The sequence below is a fragment of the Parambassis ranga genome, chromosome 15, assembly GCF_900634625.1.
Source record: "Parambassis ranga chromosome 15, fParRan2.1, whole genome shotgun sequence".
Lineage (NCBI taxonomy): Eukaryota > Metazoa > Chordata > Actinopteri > Ambassidae > Parambassis > Parambassis ranga.
The window spans coordinates 4934493-4958036 of NC_041035.1; the positions used below are offsets into that span (position 1 = coordinate 4934493).

Below are 23544 nucleotides of genomic sequence, written 5' to 3' on the forward strand. Positions count from 1 at the left end.
AGGTACAGTACAGGATGAATCCAAATCAAAGTGAGTCCATGTGTGTTTGCTCCTTCTCTCATTTTTCATCTCTGTGTGATAAAAGCTTTTGTGTTGTCTGATAAGCCCTGCAGTGTATGTGTGCGCTCAGTATTTAGCTGTGTATTTTCCTACCAAACATACATCACTCCCAGGTGCCATAAATATTCTTTATCTGCTCCCCCCCCCCCCTCCATTTCCCCACCCTCCATCCATCCATCCCTCTCCACCCACCAGCACTACCTTTCCTGAAGCATATTAAATCCCGGCAATTGAAGAATAAATACGGCGCATTAAAACACAAGATATGAAATTGATTCATTCTTTGCTTTAAATAGCATTATGAAAATGGGAGAGTGTCGTTAATCAGCGGCTAGGTGGAAACTGCTTTTCGGAGGCGTGCAGATGCTAGTTGCTGCAGGCTCATCAACTTTATGACGTTAACGGCAGTACTTTATGGAGGCAGTGGGAATATCGATTTATGCTGATGACTGTGCCTGTGTTCGGTAATGCAGCCATGACACGCTGTGAAGCTTGGATCAAGTTAAGGAGCAAAAGAGGCGGAGAATGGGGCCATATACTCTTAAGGGCTATTTAATACATGAAGAAGCAGTGCGTCCTACACCACTGTAGGCATCTTGTTACACAAAGACATATTGTAGTGACACAGTTAGAAGTTCACCATTTGTAAGGTTGCCATCCAATACAACCTGTCAGTCCTGAATCCACAAAGATGCTTTCTGTGATACATTTGCAGGACTTCCCTATGCAATAACAACCTGATGGGCTTAAGAATAGAAAAATAAAAATGGATTGCCACAACCAATTGCATAGCGTATTTTTCAGACTATTAGTCGCACCAGCCAAAAAACGTATACCGGTATAAGTCGCATTTTTGGGGTAAGTCATTGGCTGGGTAAGTCACAGGATGAAAAAAGTGGGACTTATAGTCTGGAAAATACGGTAATTATAAGTGTATCCACCCCAATTCTTCCTGAGCTGACTGAGCTTTAACTTTTTAAACTCATTTTGGTGACGTCAACACACACAAAAAGGAGAAACATTCTTCTGGTTGTGACACACGGACCCCATATCATTAACCCATAACGCCTTGCAATGTGAAAAGTTTCTTTTTGCACGCCACTTAGTGCCGTTTCCCTTTTGTTTGAAGAGTATAATTGCGAGTCTTTAGAGGACAATAAAAAAAGTATTCTTTCCAGCTGTGACACATGTAGTCTGTATCATTAAAAAAGATTAACCGAGCCCAGATACCTCGGCATGGGAACATTTGAAATGATAGAAGGCCCTTGTTCCAAGAGTACCTATAATTGCAAGTCTTCAGAGGACAGAGGAGACGTCTTTGAAAGAAAACCTCCTGCAGAGCATTTTAACTTCATCCTTGATGCGTCCTGGAAAGTATGAGCACACCCTACGTCCACATAAATTTATACATAGTTCTGTGATGGATCCTAAAACACAGTTTATTTTTTTTTTTCGGTGGAGATAGCAAATAAAAGGACTTTGAACACAGACAGCATACTGAAGCATCTGACAGGAAACTTAAGAGGAAAACTCAGGGGATCACGTCTTCCTCTGCTGTGCATGAAGATTTAGTATTTACTAAGACGGTAACACAAGGTCCTTAAAAGAATATGAACCATGTGTCAGATGCAGGGTATACAGTATGTGTGTGTATATGTCACAAAAATGTATTTTTTTTTACTTTCCCTGATATGCTATATAGGAAAATGCATCCTGGACTGTGTTTTCAGTAGTGCAGTGGTTAGCATGGTTAGGATGTCCAGATCCGATCATATGATCGGAAATCAGGCCCGATTTCCGATCACACTCGGATATATATGTATTAGTGCTGTCAATGTATGCCGCGGTGTCTAGGGGTATGATTGTTGCTTTAGGTGCAAGAGGTCCTGGGTTCAAGGCTCGGATGAGCTGTTTCATTTGTGAAATTTCCTAGTTTGGGGATGGATAAAGTGTTTATAGTGTGCGACAATGCGCTCCGGCAAGTTTGAAGTATTGTGGCTGTGGAAATGGGTAGTTGGTGCGGTGGTGAGAGCTCCTCTCGGATGACACACTTATGCAAAAAGAAACGTGAGCAGTAATAGGTTTGAAGACGAGAGAAAAAAAAAATGCGAAGGACAGCACAGCCAAGATAACACAAATGAGCACAACGAGTGACCGGCCATTCGCCTTTGTAGCGAACCCTAAAAGCATCGGATCGGGACTCGGTATCGGCAGACTCAAAATCAAATGAATCGGATTCGGAGGGCAAAAAAAACCTGATAGAGACATCCCATCGTTAGCACCTTCGCCTCATAGCTGTAGTCCTGCTAGAGTCTTTGTCTGAGTTTTATTTTGTGCCAAAATATTCTGCAGTAAAGCACATGCATCTTACTGTATTAAATCATCATCACCATGCCAGCAGTCTATGCCAGTCTTCTGTTGGTTTACTTCTTGTACTTAATTACCCATGTAGGACTAACTGGAAGCAAACTAGCTGACATTGTCAAATCCAGAACAGAACAAAAAGATACAGACTTCAGTTTGAATATCAGGGCTTTCATCAGCATCAGTGTAGTGTGACACAGGAGAAATGTAAGACAAATGGAGAAAAAAGATGAAAAAAATGATGCCACCCTCCACTCATTTATCCTCCATCGCACCCCCTTCCTTGCAATTATACATCTTCATTATTAAATTCACAGTCCTTCCCATCCCCGCCATGCGCAGCAAATCACTGTGCAAGTGTGGAAACAACAGGTGCTGTGCTCCTCGCTCGCTGTCTAAACATGGCATGAAATGGGGTGATGATGACTCTATTTGTTTAACCATACTCTGTTGCTCCGCAGAAGCAGGATAACGTAACAAAAAAAAAAAAAAATAGCAGGGCAGGATGGAAATGTTCCCTTTCCCTCATTAATTACGCAATTATGCTAAGCTGCATGCTTGACTATGAACCAGATGTTGTGTAATTAACCTCAGTGTGAAGATAGCGTTCTGCCCCATTGTCTCTCACCTTCAAGAATGAAATGGAAACCAGGCTGAGGGGTAGATAAGGGGGGAGGTACTCTGGAGGTTTCCGCAGCCACGTGAACCAAACTGAACTATGCTGAGTCCAACCTATTCAAAACAAAAGCTAAAACTAATTAAGCATCATGTGCGAGGAGCCTTCCGTACTATTGTCTCTATAACCTTCAGCTCAAACTTTGAGAGGAGATGAAACCTTAAACAGAGAGGGAGATATGTGGAGGTGGACTTTTTTTTGGGTTTGGCAGGCGGCAGGGTGGGCATCGCAGCTCAAAACTGACTAAATTATCACTCAATTAAGTTTTAAGGTGTCTAAAATTTACAGTAAATATTTAAGTGGACATAATTAAAAGTTGTAAAGAGGAAAATAAAGTCATCATCAGTGTTATTCGGCAAACCTTCAAACACGTGTGGCTCAGCACCATTTGTATAATCTAACAAAGCTCTGCCCGAACATGTGTTCGCACACAGTTTGATAAATGAGTTTTATTGTTCTACTGGCTTCTCTTCTGACCACTTGACCTATCGTACGCATCAAATCTCCTGCAGCATCTGTCACTGCATGGGCTCCACTGTGACTTCACAGGGGGTGACAGAGATAGCTCATGGGGTAAAAAAAGTCACTTCCCATAATGCACTGCCGCTATCAGGATTATTAATTTGCCGGAATGACTTACATCACTGCAAGGTCATTTGAATTAGTTTGTTCCAATTTGCTGCTCCGTGCACCTTGTGTAATGAGATAATCTATAGTTAACAACATGCGACTATATGGTGGACCATATTTCTCTTTTTATAGGCAACAATGACACGGTACAACATCATTTAGCCACATGAGACACAATACTCATGGCACTCTAAACACCTGTGAATTTATGCTGTTTGTCTATCATGGTACAGTGAGTGTGTCAGAACATATGCTGTATAATTTAATATGTGGAAGAAAGTAATGTATGTGTTAATGTTGCTATATGACTACTATAAGACTATAATGGTGCTGCTTTAGTAGAAAGCAGTAGAAGAGGCTTGAGTTGTTACCATGGTAACTAAGACCAGAACCATGATGTTTTCATACCTGAACCTATCCAAATACAGAATGAAAGCGATCAAAATCAGAGAAAAGTTTTTTTTTTTTTGTGTGTGCAGACATAGTAAAAAATCTGGCATGCTAAGCCACACACTGGGCTCACTTACTATTCCCAGAGCATCACTCAACAACTGACATCCACTGTTCCTCTACACTCTGTACCCATGTGTCTTTGAGAGGAGGAATCACAGAACAGAGGTGACACCACCATTTGAATAACCACCTGCCACTCCCCCTCCTCACTTGTAATCTCTTTGCACAAGAGGGTGATATGAACAGTGGGGCCAGCTGTCTCTATCGGAGCCCACACTCCACCAGGCACACTGCCTCTAGAGGTCTCTTGAGGGTTGGTAGATGAAGGTGAGACATGGGTATTTTGAATAATCACAGAGAGTCCTGCTCTGACACAGGACACCTAAGTGAGAAGTGGTTTAAAAACCAGCAGCAGTCTCTCCCACCTTCAGTTGTTTTACACAGGATATGATAAGGTTAAAAGTGTAGTAGCCTGTCTGAGTGGAGTATTTATATCCTGACTGTGTGTGAGATGACAATGATGCATCCAGGCAACAAAAAAGCATCGGACAATAATAATGACACCATGTTCTCAGTTCCACTCGAGGTTTCTGTGTTTGTGTGCTGCTGCTATACCTGGCATGTTCCAACTGCAACCCTTTGTGTCTGATAACAGCTATTTAGGAAACAATAGTGTAGCCGTGCTGCCATTTTTTTCTGAACTGATGAGGTTTGATCGTTGACTTGGCCGTGCACTGCACTCTGGGATGGGTATTCCAAGCAAAACTGGAATTATGTCAGGTCTCTCATCATTTTAATGAATCATTACTGTTTACATAAAGTCTCAACAGATTTTTTTTAGTGCACTTTGCTTTAAATTAAAAAAAAAAAACAACAAGAAGCCTTCTTGCCAAATCAAGAAGTGTGATATCATTGACCTTTGACCACAAAAAATTGTGAACAATCGTACTACATTTGCTGAAATTCTTACAGACACCTGCAACTAACCTGACCTAGTGAAATCTGCTGAAGGAGGCTGTTTACTGTGTATCTTGGCAACACTTCAAGTCTCTGACAATTTTGAGTACGAAGGTTATTTAGAAGAAGAAGACACTTGCTGTGTAGACGAGGTGGCAAAGTTCGAGTGCATGAAAGTTGGAACATCACTGCCCTCAATTTCACTCACGCTGCGGCGACATTGGTTGCACTTGGGTAGATCATCAGTCATAAAGGTCTGTGTTAGATGATAATTCGGTAGCAACTTTGGTTAATGTTTCCCATGTATGGTATAGTTTCTACCTAACTGGACGCCACCACTCTCGCCACAGGAAAACAATGCACCGAAAGAGGAGAGTTTACCATTCATTTGATATTGCTCTGAATGTCCTAATAATCATCATACTAATAATGCAGGAAAAATGTTACCTTGTATCCTTCAGTTGATGGGAGTGGTAACCCCACACAACTTAAATCTGAAGTAACCATTTAATCTAATAAAAATGGAATAATCTTATTAAGAAAAGTGGCCAATAAATGCAAACATCTTGATAAGTGTTTACATGGAGCCTGAAACCATGAATGCCTGTTTGTGTGCCTTCCGCCTGGAGAAAACATTTTTTTCCTCTCCTCTCCTGTGTTTATGTGCCTCATTTGAGTTCTGTTTATTTCTGCGTGCTTCCGTGTTTGCCGTTTTGTTCTGACCTGCAGCAGCTCTTCTTGGTCGCCGCCCACCTCCAGTGCTACAGCCACAGAAGCGAAGGGACGACTGGCCATCTGCTGCCGTTCTCTCATCAGCTGCTATAGAGTGAGACAGAGAAAAAGAAAAGCATTTTTAATGTAGCATCATTTTTTTGTTAAATCCCATTTTAACTAAAAAAAAATGGTGGCCAATGAACGTAACTTGCATTGTTATGCATGTATAGTTGAATGTTTGGCTCTAGGGCATGGTAACAGTAATGCAATGAAAACTAGGAAAGAGTGAGGAAAAAGTAGAAAGTGAGTAGAAAAAAAGCAGGAAGGAGGAAGAGGGAGGAGGAGGAGGAGGAGGAGGAGAATGAGGGAGGAAGGATGAGGAAAATAGGGAGCAGAGATCAAAGTAAAATACTTGATGGATGCGCAGGAGGAAAGCAGATGGTGAGGAGATGTAGGGAGTCAGAGGGGAGGAAAAGGAGGGCAGGCAAACTCTATTAATGAGGAAATGTCAGGTGAACAAAGGCAGGCGGCGAGGCCTTCATCAGCATGAGGTCCAAACACTGACCAAACACACAAAGCAAAACAAAGACACACACCAAGAGATAAGACGTTTGTGCGCCTGAATTACTATGAGGATGCACAATAATTGTGTAAAAATAACAACATGCTTGCTGCACCCATCATGTGCTCTGTTTCGAGGCTTTTCCCACTTCACTACAGACATGTTAATGGGGCTTTGTTTCTACATTTCTCTGAAACTCTGCCTGATCCTGAGCCAAGCAGTACCCGTCTGTATGTCCCTTGTTGTTTCAGCAGAGATTCAACCTGGTGTGACTGTAAGGATCACATCTGGGATGTTGGCTGCAGACTGTAACCCTCACAGGGTTTTTTTTCTTCACTAAGATGAAGAACAAGGAAGACAAATGTAAGGTTGTTCCAATGGTAGAAGGCCGTGACCTTTCCTGTACTTATAACATCATCTCTGATCATAGTAATCTCCTGTTTGCAGAAAAGAAAAAGAAGCAGCAGCTAAGAGGGATCTAAGAACACTCAGAAAAGAAAGAAAAAAGAAAGCAAAAGAAAAAGAAACTGAGCAGACAGGTAATGAAAAAGCAAACATCACCTTAAATATCACTGGCTTTCACACTCTGTTACTTCTGCCTAAACAGAAGCACCTTCTTGTGCCTCTGCTTCCTCTCCTGACGGTGAGAAAAGGCTGCACGTTGACATTAACTAGCTGTCAGCTGCTGTGCTAGCATGCTGCCGGCTGCTCCATTGCCGGTGTCAGACTCTTTAAGCATGAATGAATACTACACCTGTATCTACATCAGGTGCTCCGGCGGCAGCGACTGCTCTGATCGCCGCTCACCGCACGCTGCTGTGTCGGCTAATATGATGTCTTCTCTTGTTAGCTGTCACTGCTATGCTAACGCCGCTCGGATGACGGCTCGTGCTCGCTAGCATCGCTGTTAGCCTCTTGCTGATGTCAGCTCGGGTTTGTAAAAGCACACGTGAATATGTGTGGTAGTGAGAGTGAGAGTAGCTGTGCTCCGTGACTCTTAGATGAAGTAATATATCAAACATTTTTAAACCGCTGGGGCCTTTGTGCTGTTGTTTTCCCTTCCTTTCTCCCTTTAATGATGAACATAATTAAGGTTGGGGAGGCTGCATACAGGTATTACATTGGAGATAGGATGCTCTTCCACATTGACAAAGCTCGGGCACCTTACAAGGATGCCTCCTGAGTGTCCTCCTTTAGAGGTGGCATGTCCAGCTTGGGGGGGATAACCCAGGAGTCTCTGGGGGGGAATTAAGTCTCCCAGCTGGCTTTGAAATGACTTAGAGTTCTGATTAAGGACTTGTGTTTCTGCCCCCACTGAGAGTCAGAGTGGAGTGGAAAATGCAGGCATGGTAAATCCAACAACAGTCGCATTTCATTTCATGAATATTATAATGAATTCATTAAGGCAAAAATGCATACTAAATCAGAGTGCTGGTAGGACAGAGAAGTCAAACGATGGAGGATATGCAGGAGTACCTAATCTCTTATATCAGTGTAAAAACTGTTCATACACTGCATGCATCCATGTGTGAGTATGTGTCATGAAGTGTTCTCTTAGCTCTCCCTTCCCTAAAGCCATCGTTTCGCTGTTAGTGAGATGAGACATTTTGAAGGTGAGCTGGGTCACTGTTCTGTGTGTGTGTGCGCATGTTCTTTCGACATGACAAATAAGTCTAGACAGTGAAATTGTGTTCGGATATAAAAAGCAGGAGTATTATTCAGCATTGTGTAGGCGTGTAAGTACACACCCGTCACACATGTAAGCATGTGAAATGAAATGCTGGACAAACAGCTCACGTGTGTGTGTGTGTGTGTGTGTGGTCATATGTTACATGTGTAATATCGGTGTTGACAAGTCCTTTAGTGGGCAACAAGGACGAGACTTCGGCCATCGTCTCTGTCTGCCTGTCGGGCTGTAAATCAGGCATAAAACGGCTAATTAACTCTGCTGTGCTGTAAACAAGCAGTTCCACGCTACACACCACCAGCTAGACGACAAAAGCAAGGGGGAAGAGGAGATCTGTATGTGTTTGTGTGTGTTTGGATACTATCCAGTTTTCTTAAATGACTTCAGATACATGAAATTCAAATAGTATCGCAGAACAGAAAGTTAGAATTTGAACTGATTATTTCTCCATGTTTTCACTCCATGCTAAACATGTTTGTGTTTGTCTAGCCTCAAGCGGAGGTACAAAATCCATTCATCCATCCGTCCATCCAGCCAACATCTCAGCTGGACAGACAGACACGTAAACAGCCAAGAGAAAAAATGAGAGTGCCGCAACAATGAAGCCAATCACATGGCGAATTATGTTTTCACAGAACACCGCTCAACCAAAGTAGCACCTGCAAGCTCAAATTGCCAATCCTGCTGGACAGATTGGAAATAGCTGTGTAATTCTGCTGTTTTCAAATACACTCCTGTGCAAATGACGGGTTTCACAACACCACGGCAGGCTCACTGCTACTATGACTGCAATTAAACTCCACATCAGCTCTGTCAGGGACACACAGCAGTGCTACACTGTAGCACTGCCAAAACATGTGTGTTGGTAGGTGGTGGGGGGGCTTTGTTTAGACGATGAGAGACTGTAAGCATGCGTGCATCCTCCGCTCGGAAATAAGTGCTCACATCAAGCACGCACAGTTAGCACACACAGTTTTTAGTACAATGGAAGAAATCAACTGGCCCTTAAAGGTAGGGTAGGAGATTTCATTCTGAGGCACTTTTTGTTAAATTAGTGTAACTTTTTACAATCCGATAGCAACCGATTAGATCGGCAGTTTCGTTTTAAAACGAAGAATATGAATCATCTGTGGAAGCTATAAAACGCTAAAAACATCAGCCAATCCTACGAGGCGCGGAGTATTGGCTGGTTGTCACTCTCTTCCTGCTCTGCGCACATCAGAGAGGTACGTGCATGATGGCTGAAGTCACAGACTGGTTGGGAGGCGTGGCTTCGGGGTGAGCTCTGAGAGAAAGGGGCGTGAGTTTTCAAAATCTCCTACCCTACCTTTAAAGAACGCTGATCTTCCTCCTGCCCAGCAGCTTGTGGGGAGAACTGAAACACATACTAGAAATTAGGCTTCATCAGTGCTGGACCTCTCTAACAAACTGACCCAGCCAGGTTCCACAATCTGGTGGAATGTCTGAAACCATAAGAGAGCGTGCTGCATTGGCAACAATCTGCGCATGGCCATGTAGGATGCTGATGTTTATAGAAAACAGAATAGGATTTACTGCCATGTAAGTTGACACAGTCAAGGTGGTCTTCTTGGCATTGGGTTCATAAATGCTGAGATTAATACAGACAATGTAAATAAAATAGAAAAGTAGGGTTCAAATATTTAGAATGAGAATAATGATAACATATTAGATATGCAGGAAAATGATGAAATGTCTGGTTTCAAATAATAAACTTGCTCCATTTAGCCTTATTTTCCCCACATTTCCATATCCATGATGCCCCTTAGTTTGGGGACGTGGACAGAAGTACCTGCACAGAGTGGAGTGGAGTGGACAGAATCATTATCAAAACATATTTAAGCCACCAAATAATATCAGTTTAACCCTGTGTGTGCATTATTATAATATTATCTTCACAAGAGAGGCAGATTGAAAAAAAAAATAGATTCCAAATTCTTCTGATCTACTGTTGTGTAACTGTGGTTATAAGTCAGGTTAAAAAAAAGAAGCTGATGAAAGAAGTCTGATGAAACACACAGAAACAAATGCTCATCTCAAACACTGCTACATTTATTGGTAGAAACTTTCTAAGCAACTAATTTCCCATCCAAACTGTTCGCCTGTGCTTCCCCTGTAGATGTAATGCACCATCAGCTTCCATGTTCCGCCGGTCCATCTGTAACCTAACTAGACGGTTTAATCAATTCCACAGAAGACTGCAGGTTTAGCTCTGATTAATGTTTTAATCAAAGACACAAGAGAAACCGGCCTTTCAGTACAGGGCTTAACACCTCCCGCAGACTGCTCTCAAATCCACTAAGCTAAATATTTACTATGTAACATATGCTTCACAAAAAACTCACAAATTGGGCACTGATAGAAGTTCAAATCTAACCATGGCATGCCTAGCATTAACAGCAACGGATTATTATCTTTATTAATAATTGGAACAGATGGCTTTTGGGTAACTGTGGCTCCCGGTGTGTAATATACGTCCTGTTGAAAGTGTCCTCTGGGTGCCTGGAAGGTAAATGTAAATGTGTGAAGGAGCCGATGAGAAGGGGGTGACTGGACTGTGACAGTACATTTTATGGGTTAGTTTAGTTTTAATGTAATGCCTGCTCAAGCGTTTCCTGTTTCCACACAATCTGTGAATTATTTGCAGTGTCAGTAGAGCCGGACAGGTCTATTCATCTGTTCAACATAAGTTTTGGATCTTTTCTGAAGAGACCTTTCAATGCATGCAAAAGTAAATTAACCTGGAATAACACACATGATCTCACCTAAAAGTGAATCTATTTTTTTCCCATCTATTTATATGCCAATGAAAGACTGACGCTACTCTGGTTGTTTTGTCTGGGTTTGGGGTGTCCTGTTTGAGTCATCTTCCTTGTAATCACTGCTTATTTATGTATCCTTGTCTGAAGCAGGTTTACAATCACACATCCTGTGGCTCATTCTTTGTAAAGTCTAGTACACGGCATCCTCATGCAGCCTTCGAGCACGTCAAAATCATGTAAAGGAGTGCGTGTCATAGCCTGTACAAGTTAGTCCTGGTGTGGAGTGTGTGTGTGTGTGTGCAACCTGCATAACCAATCAACATGCAAAATACATGAGAGGGATGCCAACTAAAAATATATATGGCCAAATAAAGCGTGGCAGTGGTCAGAGCGTTCCACAGGGATTCAGGATGGCTCATTGGAAACCCATATGGTGATGTCACAGATGTTTTGGTCCAAGGATATATACGAACATACATGACTTCCATGTCCAAGCACACTCACTAACGTACCTGAAGATATTTGCAGGCAAAGATACAAGAGATATAAGGGAGTACACACCGTATCTGTAGCTCTTTCAGCACAGCATTGTTGGAACAAAATGGGCATACAGACAAACACTCTCTCACACACACAGACTCATAGAACCGTGATTGAAACCGATAAGTATTCAATTATTCCTTCATTATGTGGCTTTGAAGCTCAGTGCAGTGACTGGAAACAGATAGGATTTTACAGCTTTGCCTCTCGGTATAAAATATGATATTAGCTATTGAAAGCAAAAAAAATGAATGCATACAGACGCAGCATCCACAGAGAGCTGCTGGGCTGATTGTCTGATACAATGCAGCCGCTTTACAAAGGACGCACACATGGGTGTAGTCATGGATTTACATCATAAAAACACTTGGCAAAATATTAGTTGGATGTGTGCAGACAAACAGGTGCGAGCACAGAAAGATAGACCAACACCGTCAATCACACACACACACACACACACACAGTTCCGTGCCTCTTGAATTTGTATGCCAGTGGGGCCACAACCGAGGGCCGATAACAAATCTCATTTCCGGCATGTTTGCCAAGTTTCCAGACAGCATTTGTCTCCTGGCTGAATGCGGTGAGTGGGGATCTGAGTAGAGTAAACAAGGGCACAGATATCCCCATCTGATAGAATACCAGGTTCCAACACACCACCCTCCAAGACTGGACAAAACACTTGAGAATTTTGTTCAGTGATGGCTACAAAACAAAGCCTTCCGAGTGCAGCTGTATGTTGTCATCCTGTGAGGCAACAGATTCCAACCCCATACCAAATTGAAGAAACCTCCAGCATCGGTTTGTGACGCCGGTATTCCAGCTTTTACACTGTGATGTGTGTTCCACTGCTCACATGCTGATTTTATTTTTAATTTTTAACAAGTTATTAGCAAAGTGATGACTGTGTGACTTCAGTTAGAGTGTGTTGGACAGTATCTTTTGTAAAGCATTGCATTCAATATTTGATGCACACAAAGAAAGTTGTTTCCATTTCTGTCCAAAATAATACTAAAAATAAAAAATATATGAGAATTTAAAGCAAGTCTATGTGGAAAACATGGAGAGATTACCCTTTATCTGTGTTTACAGCAGTAACATAATACATTTCTTATCAACTGATCCATCGGGGCTGAGAAACGAGCGTTAAAAAATTGCAGTTGTGTGTGGAGCACCTTTGTAATCTGGCTTTTAAAAACACATCTTAGATGGAGACGTGGTATGTTACAAATGCAGCCCGAGTGAACTAAAGAATCGAATCGCAGGGGGAGTATGTTCTAGACACACACTCCGACATGGTGGTAGAATAAATCCCCATTGATTTGGAGAGCTAATTAGAAAGGACCAGAGAGACAAAGAGAGAGAGAGGCTTATAGATCGCATGGCTTGTAGCTGTTACACAGAACAAGGCAGACCCACTCTTGTATTATGACCAATAAGTCCCATTCACAGTGAACCGTCTGTCAATTACTGCTAATGCTGTGACTGGGGCAAGAGAGGGAACATAAAGAGACAGACGGAAAAAAAAGAAAGCAAAATTACAAAGCCAATAGAAGAAAAAGTCTGAACATTCTAACCAAAAAAACTTTTCTGCTAATAATATACTGTTCAGCATGGTACAAATAAAACTGAAATCTTGTAAAAATAAATACAGAAAAAGTTTCATATAAGCCTCAGAGCACAGTGAAGTGAAACAGGCTGATGAAATGTCTCTAATTCTTTTTCTCCCTCTGTCCATCCACCTATTCCTCAAACATAGTGACCACAGTGTTAAGCAGCGCGGTGACCTGGTCCACTAAATCACCACCTGAGTGCTGACAGACAGAGGGAGAGACGCAATAAGACAGAAAGGGAGAGAGAGAGAGCTGAACGGGAAGAAAAGTGGGCCATTTTCAGGGGTCATCCATTACATCCCATCACATTAGCCCTCATCACTGGCCTGCTCAGACAGCCATCATCTATCCCTATTCTCCACAGGCCAGCACACACACACACACACACACACACAGACAGACATATATTAGAATGAAAGACCGCTGAGGATAACTAGGCCTGTGTGTGTTTGTGTTGTCAGCCACCCCAGTTCTTCACATAACGGATCCAGTCCAGCAGCTGGAGTTAATCTGAGCTACAATCCAACTCTCGAGTTACACTCCGCACAAGTTTCACAAGTCCAGATGAACCACACATTGTGTTCCCCTGGTTCCCATGAAGTGTTTTAGCCCAGCATCTGTAGCCAATACCACCGGGTGATTGATTTCTCCTTCGTCCATAAAAAACATAAAGCTTTACTTGACGGATTCTGCTGCTTCTGATCTCAGATAGCAGATGACTGGAAATATGTAATTTCATCGGAACTCAGTGGAATTGTAATTTCACAGCATATTTATTGATGTCCGGGCATGTCCCAGGAAGTTATTACAATTAGTACATAACAAAATTAAACAGAGTAATATTAATGTAACCTTAGGCTGCATGCATTATCATAGAACAGACAGTTTCTACCTAAAAAACCGATTACATCATAATGAATCATGTAATGTGACATGCATATGTTTTTGTATATGTGTGGAGAAACTAAGACAGAATGTTTTCCATAAGATCAGGCTCCTATGTGAGTAGGTGTGTGTGTGTGTATAAATGTGTCTGCCAGTAGAGCAAACTGTAGGTGGTTCTTATTATCGCCTTGACAGCCTGATTTACAAGAATTAAACAACCGTATATCCCTTTGACTGCAGTCTCACACACACACACACACACACACACACAGACAATGCACACACTGGCCCGCAAACCTACCCGGGCCCTAATCACACACTATGCAAACATTCACTGTAAACACACTGCCCTCCTCTCGTTTTCTTTTTTTTTGGCTCTCACACACAGTCCTTTGGTTTCCTTGGGAACGCTGTTTATCCTGTCCATTTAGTCCATTTAGCCGTGTGTCCCATTAGCATCAACTTCCCATCTGTCTCCCTGGCCTCTAGAGAAGCAGCAGCAGCAGCAGTGTGTGTGACTGATTGCATGTGTGTGTGTGTGTTTATAAACATTACAAAAGCTCTGTGTATGTGTGAGCGTGTATAGTTTATGTTACCTTCTGATCAGCAGCCCCTCCCTTCCACAAACTAATCAAATATCAGATCAACACTCATCAATCCCCCACCTGCAACCACAACGCTGCGCATAATCATTATCTCTGACCTCTCTGGTTGGCTGGCTGGCACCCGTCCTTTCTACCAATTACACCCTGCAGCTGACGGGCCAGCTGACTGCTACTTCCTGCCCTGCGTCCAATTAGCTTGCATTGAAAATGCGACCCCAGCCGGGGTAGGTCGGCCGAGGCTATCCACCCTGAGGTCAAGGAGAGATTCTGTAGATGGCGGTTAGTGGAGGAACAACCACGAAGGCAAACCTTTTCTTAATGAGATCATTACATCTTCATAATGTAATAATTAGAGGGGATGTTTAATCATTCTGGGCTTAATACACTGTCAAGTATGATTTTATTCACATCAGAACAACTTAATGCTCAGGCAAGGGAATTAAGACGAAAAACAAACAAACCTAATGTAACTTTTCTGTTAACTGACATGAGCTGTGATCTCTTTATATCAAAAAAGGTGCCGTAGTACCCGACAAAGCAGAGAACTGATGTTACCCCATAATGCTTAAAAGGTAGTAAAACTAAAATACATGGGGCTCATTCCATCAAAAACACCCATTTAGAGACAATAAAGGAAGGATAAACCTGACTGAGGGATGTATGCTAAGAGAAACACTATAAAAAGTGCACAATAGCAAGACACTGCAGCTGTCACTTGGACTTTATGCTTTGTCCGTTCACTAAAGACTGCTTCAGAATCTACAAAGCTTTCAATTCATCTTGTTCATCTCCACTTGAACGAGTCAGTAACTATGCATTTGTAATTATCTTTAATTATTTTATTTTGTTTCCTGTTAATATCATGAATAACAAGATATCTTGCCGACATATTTTTATTTGCACCTCCAGTCAAAATTTGGACAAACTGTTTTACAGTGCTGAAAGGGACTGGAGACAGGATTCACATATTTATCCATCTTTCTATTCCATGTTACATTGCAGTGATTTTAAGTTTATTTTAATTTGCTATATTGGCTGGAACCAGGTGAAGATGACAAGGTATTGAAAGTTAGTCTGTCTGTTTGTTTGTTTGTAAGAGACACAAAGAAAGTAAATAAAGCAGTCACTCGATGACATTTGACAAGAATATCCTCCTCTTTCACTCTCCTCATCACTTTATACCACCACCCTCCCCTCTCTTTCTCAGTGCCAGTGAAACTTTGGGTGTAAACCTGCAAAGCCCAGCACTACTCAACATAACAAGGCCCCATCTCATTAACAATGGCCTCAGTTTGCCAATATATAAACTCATCAAGTGTGTGTGGGTGTGTGCAAACTATCACTGCCTGACACAGGAGTCAGCAACTTTTGCGGCCAGCCTGCAGGCCTCATCTTGAGATCTTTTTAACAAGGAGCCGGTCAATCAATATCTGATCGATAACTATCTGGAGCCCATAACAATGTGTGTGTGTGTGTGTGTAGTCAGGCTGAGTAATTCAGACATCCAGACATTGCACTGATTCTGTTGCCACACCGCCCCCCCTTTTAGTGCAGTGTGCCAGCTGTGGGAATGAAAAACCAGCAACATCTTTGGTGGTGCTAAGAGGGAAAGCTGGCAGAGGAGGAGAAGTCAATAATGTTGGTATAAACAAGTATTCTGAGTAAAAAATACAAAGAGCGAGAAAGAGAGAGAGAGTGATAGAAAGATGCAGTGCATGTTAGTGAGAGAGAGAGGGAGAGAGGGAGAGAGAGAGACGGCAAAAGGGGCGGGAGCAGACTGAGAGAAGCCAACGGTTTTGCCAATAAACAAGCCAGCACAGCACTATTGCAGATTGCCATAGGGCTTAAGTATACAGGATAGAGGCATTAGAGAGTCTGCCCCATCAGGCCAATGCAACAAGAGCTGATCATGCATCTGTGTGGAAAGTGTGTATGCATGAGAGTGCCTGTAAATGTGTTTAAAGCAGCGCATATGTGTGTAATAAAAGTGTCATTTGCTTGAGGTTTATCTGGGTGATCTCAGTAATGACTTTAAAACAGCTCAGTGATCTATTCAAGTGAAATAAAGGTAGAGGAGCACATGAAAGCATTTGAATTGTCCTCATATTCTATCTTTATGTTCAGATCAGCAGTCTAGGGGAGTGTGCATGTGTACATTGTTCTAATTTGCTACCCTGCAGCTTTGAGTAACGGCTCATTATCTGAGCAGATTCCCTATCTTTTGTCCCTCGGGGCTGTTACAATCACAAAATTATCGATTCGCTCCGCTTTCCAAAACAATGGAAGATAAATCTGTGAATGAATGGATTTCCATCCTGCTTGCTATAGTTGCTTTAAAACTTGGTTAATGTTTGTGTCACAGCAGCAGGGTTTTGTTCACTTTTTGCTCCCGGGTCACCTTGTTTTCTCTTTGCCTGGTGTTGATAAAGATTCTCAGTCATCCAGGTCATTTTCATTCAGAGGGTTGAAGCAAGGCAACTTGACTTCTAGGGTTTTCTTGAAGACTTTTCGCTGCTCCTCCAAGCATCAGTTCTAACTGTTTGTTTATATATGTGGTGGAGGACCTCAGTGGGTGGGTCTGTGTGAAACTCAGTCCAGCACCTCTGTTAGGGGAAGGTTTTTCTAGCTTAACATAGATGCTTCCTTGACTCCTCTTTAAGAATGGCTCTCCTGTGCTGAGCCATTCTTCTGTGCAGTGGTTGTTTAGTTTCTCCAATGTACAGATCAGAGCATTCCTCACTGCACTGGACTGCATATATCACATTGCTGTGTTTGTCCCTGGGAGTTTTGTCCTTCAGGTGAACCAGTTTCTGTCTCAGTGTTGTCATCGGATTAAGACTTATTGCCAGAGTTTCAAAACATGTTGCTGCTGGTGTTTTACATCACATCACACATCACATTCCTTATTAGTGGAGAAACAATCCAACGGTTGGCGGTTTTGTGCTTCACTATAATAGAATGATCCAATTATCCCTGAGGTAACTTTTCTGGCGTCCCATGCTAAAAACCCAAAAAAGTCAGAAGGGTTGAAGTACTTCTCCAGGGGATGGTACTAACAATATGGGAGAAAGTGAAATTCAAGCATAATTCAAGCTGAATATTAAAAAAAAAAGTTGCATTAAATCATTTTCATCAGCATGTCCTCATTCAGATGTGACTAAGCTGATTTGGTGCTGAAACAGTCCATCCATCCATTTTGGTCCACTTATCAGGAATTGGTTCATTGTGGCATGGGTGTTCCAAAAAGTCCCTGTCTCTAGCAATGCTTTAGCAATCCCAAAGCATTCCCTGGCCAGAGGAGCTGTAGCATAATCTCGCTGGCAAATTCTGTCTCTCCCCAGAAAAAGTTATACTTTGCAAATCAGCAAGATCCTGAGAGCGTCTGCATAATGTCAATTTCAAGGGTGAGAACCCGACCAGAGAAGAGAGGGACGTTTGTGTGTCTGCAGAGATTTAGGGCCTTGGAAGGTAGCACAGGGTTAAGGTAGTTTGTTGTATGTGTGGGTGGGTGTACAATCAGAGGACTGAATGCTTCACCGATAAATATATCTTTTTAACGTTTTTAACTAAAAGCTCGGTCAAAGGTCTATGCAAAGAATATGGGTGCTCTGGACAGCGGAAAAGGGGGGGAGCAAGGCCAAGTTTCATTAATTGTTTATTAGCTTAAAAAAATAAAGAAAATAACATTTGCATTATTTATATTTTTATGTATTTTGTACTTGTACTTTTGTACTTTGTAATGTCAGGTAATACTGTACTATGGATTATGCATTATTTAAATCCTCTCCCTCTTCAGTCTGTCTGCATTACTGCTGTCCACCTCTCTCTTTTTTAGCTATTTTAGCGGATGACAAGCAGCAAAGAGCCTCGGGGTGAAATCAAACCACCTGGGCTGCTGCAGTGAGAAGTAGAGCCTCTGTTTATATTGAATCAGGTTACCATTTTATTACTCGTGAGCAAAATACTCCACTACATCGCTAATTACTACTCCACTACATTCTAGAGGAGAACATCGGCCTATAGGATTTGGAGATGGTGCCTCTCATCTCAGCTCTATAACAGTGTGAATTGACCAAACCAATTGGACTGCAGCAATCCAGAGTTTCCGCATAGAAATCTGTCAACTCACTGTGTATATTAATTTTTTTTTTTTACCGTGGCAGCGTTGGCTGAAAACTGTGAGGTCACTGTTTTTTTCCTCTCAGCTGCACTGACATTTAAGAGTGCTCAAATGAGAGTGAGACTGTGAGATGCTAAAGAGCTACACGAAAACACAGGAAATAGCTCCTGAGAGACAGAGGACACCGGGTGCACACAACACTCACAGTCAAAGGCACTGGAACAAAGCTTTACTCCTCAGAGAAGCCCTTTGTATGTATGTGTGTGTGAGACAGAGAGAGAGAGAGAGACTGCTTACTATTCCACAAGTCAAACAGAGGTAAGAGCTCTCAGGCTGGATGTTGAGTGCCGAAGCAGAATAAAGAAAAACAGTGAGAGAGAAGATGATAGATTTGCACTGAGATAAGGCAGTGCTATTCCACATCACACAGAGCTCAGATAGAAAGAACCTTCTGTGCTCCTCCTAAAAGAGGAAAGGAAATAGCTATAGAGCACAAGGTCTATATTTGTAAGGGTAGGAATGGGGGTGAAAGGAGGTGTTTGGTGCGTGAGCAGAAGAGGAGAGGAGACGGGAGTTGTGGATGTGTTGCGTAAACGGTGAGATACAGTTGAGAAAGTGCTGCATGAAGACAAAACATTCTGGGTGGAAAAAAAAAAAATGAGTGACACGAATGCGATAAAAAGATTAGCCGCCGGGGTGAGATTTTTCTCTCTGACATTGCAGTTTTGGTCCTTCTTTTTTTTATTCTTTGCATTTTTATCACGTTTAATATTTCTGTCAGCCTGACACTACGATACTTTCCCTTTTTCCTCGTCGTCAAGAATGGTTTGAATTAAAAACCATCCCTCGCTGTCCCACATGGCTATTAAAAACAAAAAGGAGGCAAAAACACTGAAAAAGAAACAGAAATTATACAGTACACCAACATTTCAGCTCCTTTGTTCCAAACCATTAAAAAATAAAAAACACAGCACTAATGCACTTCCATTCATCTTACTCAAAGCTTGACGTTAACTAATATCAAACCCACTGTTGGAACTCCCTCTTCTTCTATACACCTCAACATTTCAGTATGAAAAACAACCCACTTCTCATATTATGCTATTTTTCTGTTTGATCAAAGCTCTTTTTTTATTATTATTATGTTGACATCAAAGTAGCTCATTTGAAGCAGGGAAATTAACTTGGTGATATTAATAAATTAAAAACAAGTACAGCACAGTACTTTATTACACCTAAGTGATGGATGCTGAACCTCTTTTCAATTGGTCTCCCTCTGATATGTTTTATTTTTGATCTTGTGATTTAAACATATTGAAAAAAATGTATTTAAACAAAAAGCCAAAGAACATAAAAGATTTGCAAAAGTTTGAGGTATGTGTTGGCAAAAACTCGCTGTTAAAGGGTTAATTAAGAAGGAGGAGGAGATAATCTCCAGTCTCCAGGTCTCTATTAACCCACCATTGGTACATTAAACTGGGAAGAGCAGCTGTCCTTCCTTATGACTGAAAAAAATCAACACAGGAAAAAGTAAGTATGCTGTGTGATTGGGTAATTGACCGATGAAGAGCTGTTGTCCTTCTGCCTGATTGGGCAATTGACTCAGGAAGGAGGTTTGCTCTTGATTTTGATTGGCCCAGGAGGAGTGGGGCCCTCTTAAGGCGCTGTTGAGTATCTCTCCAGACAGATAAGAGCAGATGGCAGCTCTCCACTCAGCTGCAATCACCTTCCTCCCTCCTCTGTATACTCTGTCTGTCTGAGCTCCTAGTGTAACCCTTTAACCCTTTCACCCTTTCACCCCTTTCACCGCACCTGAAAGCTTGAAATAATGTACAGCGACAACAATAATGCAAGTGTCCCTTCCCTAAACAACTAATTGTTGCTCTTTGAAGACACTTCTTCTTATTATTATATTTTTGGCAGTTCCTTGACCTTGACCTTCTGACCCACCATCCTGCTATCATAGAATTTTTAACCCTGAAAGATAAAGGCCAGTCACTCCCTTCAGTCTTTTCTGTTGCTGTTTACAGCCAGTCTGCTTTGTCTAGCTGGCAGAGTTGGGGAAATAAAAAAAGGGATTGGCTGTGCCAAGCGTCCGTCGCAGCTCGTCACCCATCGAAGCTCGTTACAAGGCAGATAATGAAGCATGGGTCACACTCCACGCCTCTTCAGTCTCGCCTCAATGCGCCCGGTGAAAAGTTTTACAGAGACAGGCATGTCACATGTGTCTGCACACCCACACACACCTGACTACAAGCATGTTCCAACCTATAGACTCACAAGTACTGCACGGTCCAGTGCTCACATCCTCTTTAAGGTAATAGCTAGGGGGAGGACTGGTGGCCATAGTTGCATCAGAGAGCTCAGTGTTATGTGGTGTGATGAGGTCACAGGTTTTACCGTGAATGCAGCCGGGTGGTCTGACAGTAAATTGCTGCATTTGGCTGTTAAAAAAACAGAGTTTTCTTCTTTTTTTAAGTGAAAATAAAATGTCTAAACTCAGGGTGTTTGACCTCAGATCAGAGCGAACACAAGCAGGATCACATATAAATGTTGGTGCATTCTGACTAATGTGAAGGTCCTGGGAACAGACACACAAGGGAACAGCCCACAGTAGAAAGTAGAGGATGATGTGATGGGACAACACAAAAGTGCAAAATTTAACCTGAATGTTCTGATGGTTTTTAACCTTCATTACCATACTGGAATTTAAAGTCAGGGCTTCATATTTGTGTGTGCATGTGTGTGTGTCAGAGAGCTATTGTTAAACAGAGGTGTTTTGTGTGATAATGTAATCCCAATTAATCAAGTAGTATTTTTTTAGTCTATCCTGAAACCTCTGGAACTCTGTAAAGGTTATTACTGCAATCACTCCGGACATCTGCCTGTTTGCAGTCCACTGTGTGTGTGTGTGTGTGTGTGCCTGACTTTGTGAGCATGTTATAATTAAGGGGGAGAGAAGCAGCACCCAGCATTTATCACACTTGTGTCTTGTTTGTAAAGCTGAGGTCTGTCTGCAGCGTTTGCTCTGAACCTTTTTTTAATAGTTTTTTTGCTGCTCTGTTGTAACAGTGTTCATTTGATGCCATGAATAGATTCCCTGAGAGAGAGATCACACTTGTCTGGACTGGTTTTTTGTTTAATCACTTAATCTTTACTGAAGTCTGATCTCTGTACATGTCCGTCATCCATCTAATCCGTTCAAGTCGTAATTTAATAGCGCTTATTAATGAGCTTTGTATGAAGAATACAGCATCTTTCACATAATATTGCAACATAATATAGTCCAACTTTTAAAAAGCTGAATATATCATTCCCTAATTTCCTTATGAAAATAACAATGTCAAACTTTGCTTGGACTAATCTTCTGGATATTAAATTTCTTCATTTCTGTGTGGCAGCGTGGATCTTTAAAAAGCCCTGATGGCTAAAATGTTAATCAGCCAGCTAATAAAAGGAAAGGCAGAGTATTTAGCCTGTCATGGCTGGCTTCTCAGCTGCAGGGGCTCTGTTGTTTGTTTTGAAGCACTAATAATGGCTGTGCAGACTTATAATTATGAACTTAGTGAGGTGAGGAAATTACTAGAGATGAATAGACAGCAGGGGAGCAGATTGTTGGAAGGCACATATCAGAATCTGTTCCTGACTCACTCCAATGACAGGAGGTGGAAAAGAATGAGGCTCATGCTAAAACAAGATATTCATTATTTCACTAAAAAAAAAAATGGATGCTCATATAGAAAAAAAATGATGTAGCTGCTAAAGGGACATCGGCAAAAAAATAAATAAATGAATATCTGGTGCACACCAGATAATATTAGGTGGGCTGGCATATAGGCTATGGTGTCAATGTTATGTGGCCAAAGTAAACTTTTCACATTAATAGCAAATACCTTATCATCCTTACGTCTCTTAATGATATCACTGGGGATATTTCTTTGCTCACAAGAAACTATCTGGTGCGCACTACGTAATTTCTCGTGAGCACCATAGTTCATACTGTTAGCACCCTTTCCACCCCAAAGGAGGTCCTTAAAAGTCAAAGAAATATCCCCAGCGATATCATTTAGAGACTTAAGGATGATCGCTGGGGATATTTCTTTGACCAGCCATCTTGACTGTCTGTCAGATGTGGTTTCTCATGCGCACCAGATTTTTGTATTTTCATATTTTTTTTTCTCCCGATGTCTCTTTAGGGTCTCCGTACATTATTAATCTGATTGGGTTCTCTTTTATCGCTGTCAGTTTGTGATATGTTTTGGATCATATTTATGTAGAAATTAAAGCAGCACTATATGTGAGGAAATATTCTGTCACCTGAAAAAAAGACATAGATATTTATCATTAACAATCCATTTTAACTTCATTAAAATGCTTATTTATGCAGCCAGAAACAATTACACTAATCAGACCATCTACTTCATGCAGTGTTCCTGCAGTGTGAGTATGACGTTCCTACTATTGTTCTAGACACAAAAGTTCACACAATTAACTCTGAATGAATTAAAGAGAGTTTTCACACTAACAAAATGAGTTTGTATAATTCATACCACTTTAAATGTGTTAGCCTGTGGAAAGTTTTTCTAGCCCCCCCATATGGAATACATGCGGCGTAAACGTGTGTCAGTCTACACAATGACAGCATGACAGTTAGAAATAGCAAATATATTCTTTATTTTATTTTTTTTTAGCTTTCTCTTTTTAAAATCATTTCGTTTTTTAACCCTCATGTGTTGTTCGGGACATTTTTGTCCTCTGAGAGAAATTTTTCTGTTTATTTTGGCCATAACTTTGTCAATATGTGGACAAATTGCATCATTTTTCCTCAATAAGCTTAATTTTACATAAATTTTGTTAATATGATTTTAAAATTTTTCATAGGTCAACGGTACACTGTGGGC

General features: G+C 41.5%; 1 protein-coding gene across 5 annotated transcripts in view; it reads right to left on the reverse strand.

The window, feature by feature from the left end:
* Positions 1 to 23544, reverse strand: part of atrnl1a (attractin-like 1a) — a 180322-nt gene that overhangs the window by 27048 nt on the left and 129730 nt on the right. For 4 of the 5 annotated variants that reach the window (XM_028423948.1, XM_028423947.1, XM_028423945.1 and 1 more), the window contains one exon: positions 5864 to 5959. In XM_028423948.1, coding sequence (XP_028279749.1) covers positions 5864 to 5959 — 96 coding nt within the window. The remainder of the gene's footprint in view (positions 1 to 5863; positions 5960 to 23544) is intronic. The other variant, XM_028423946.1, reaches the window with a different exon arrangement.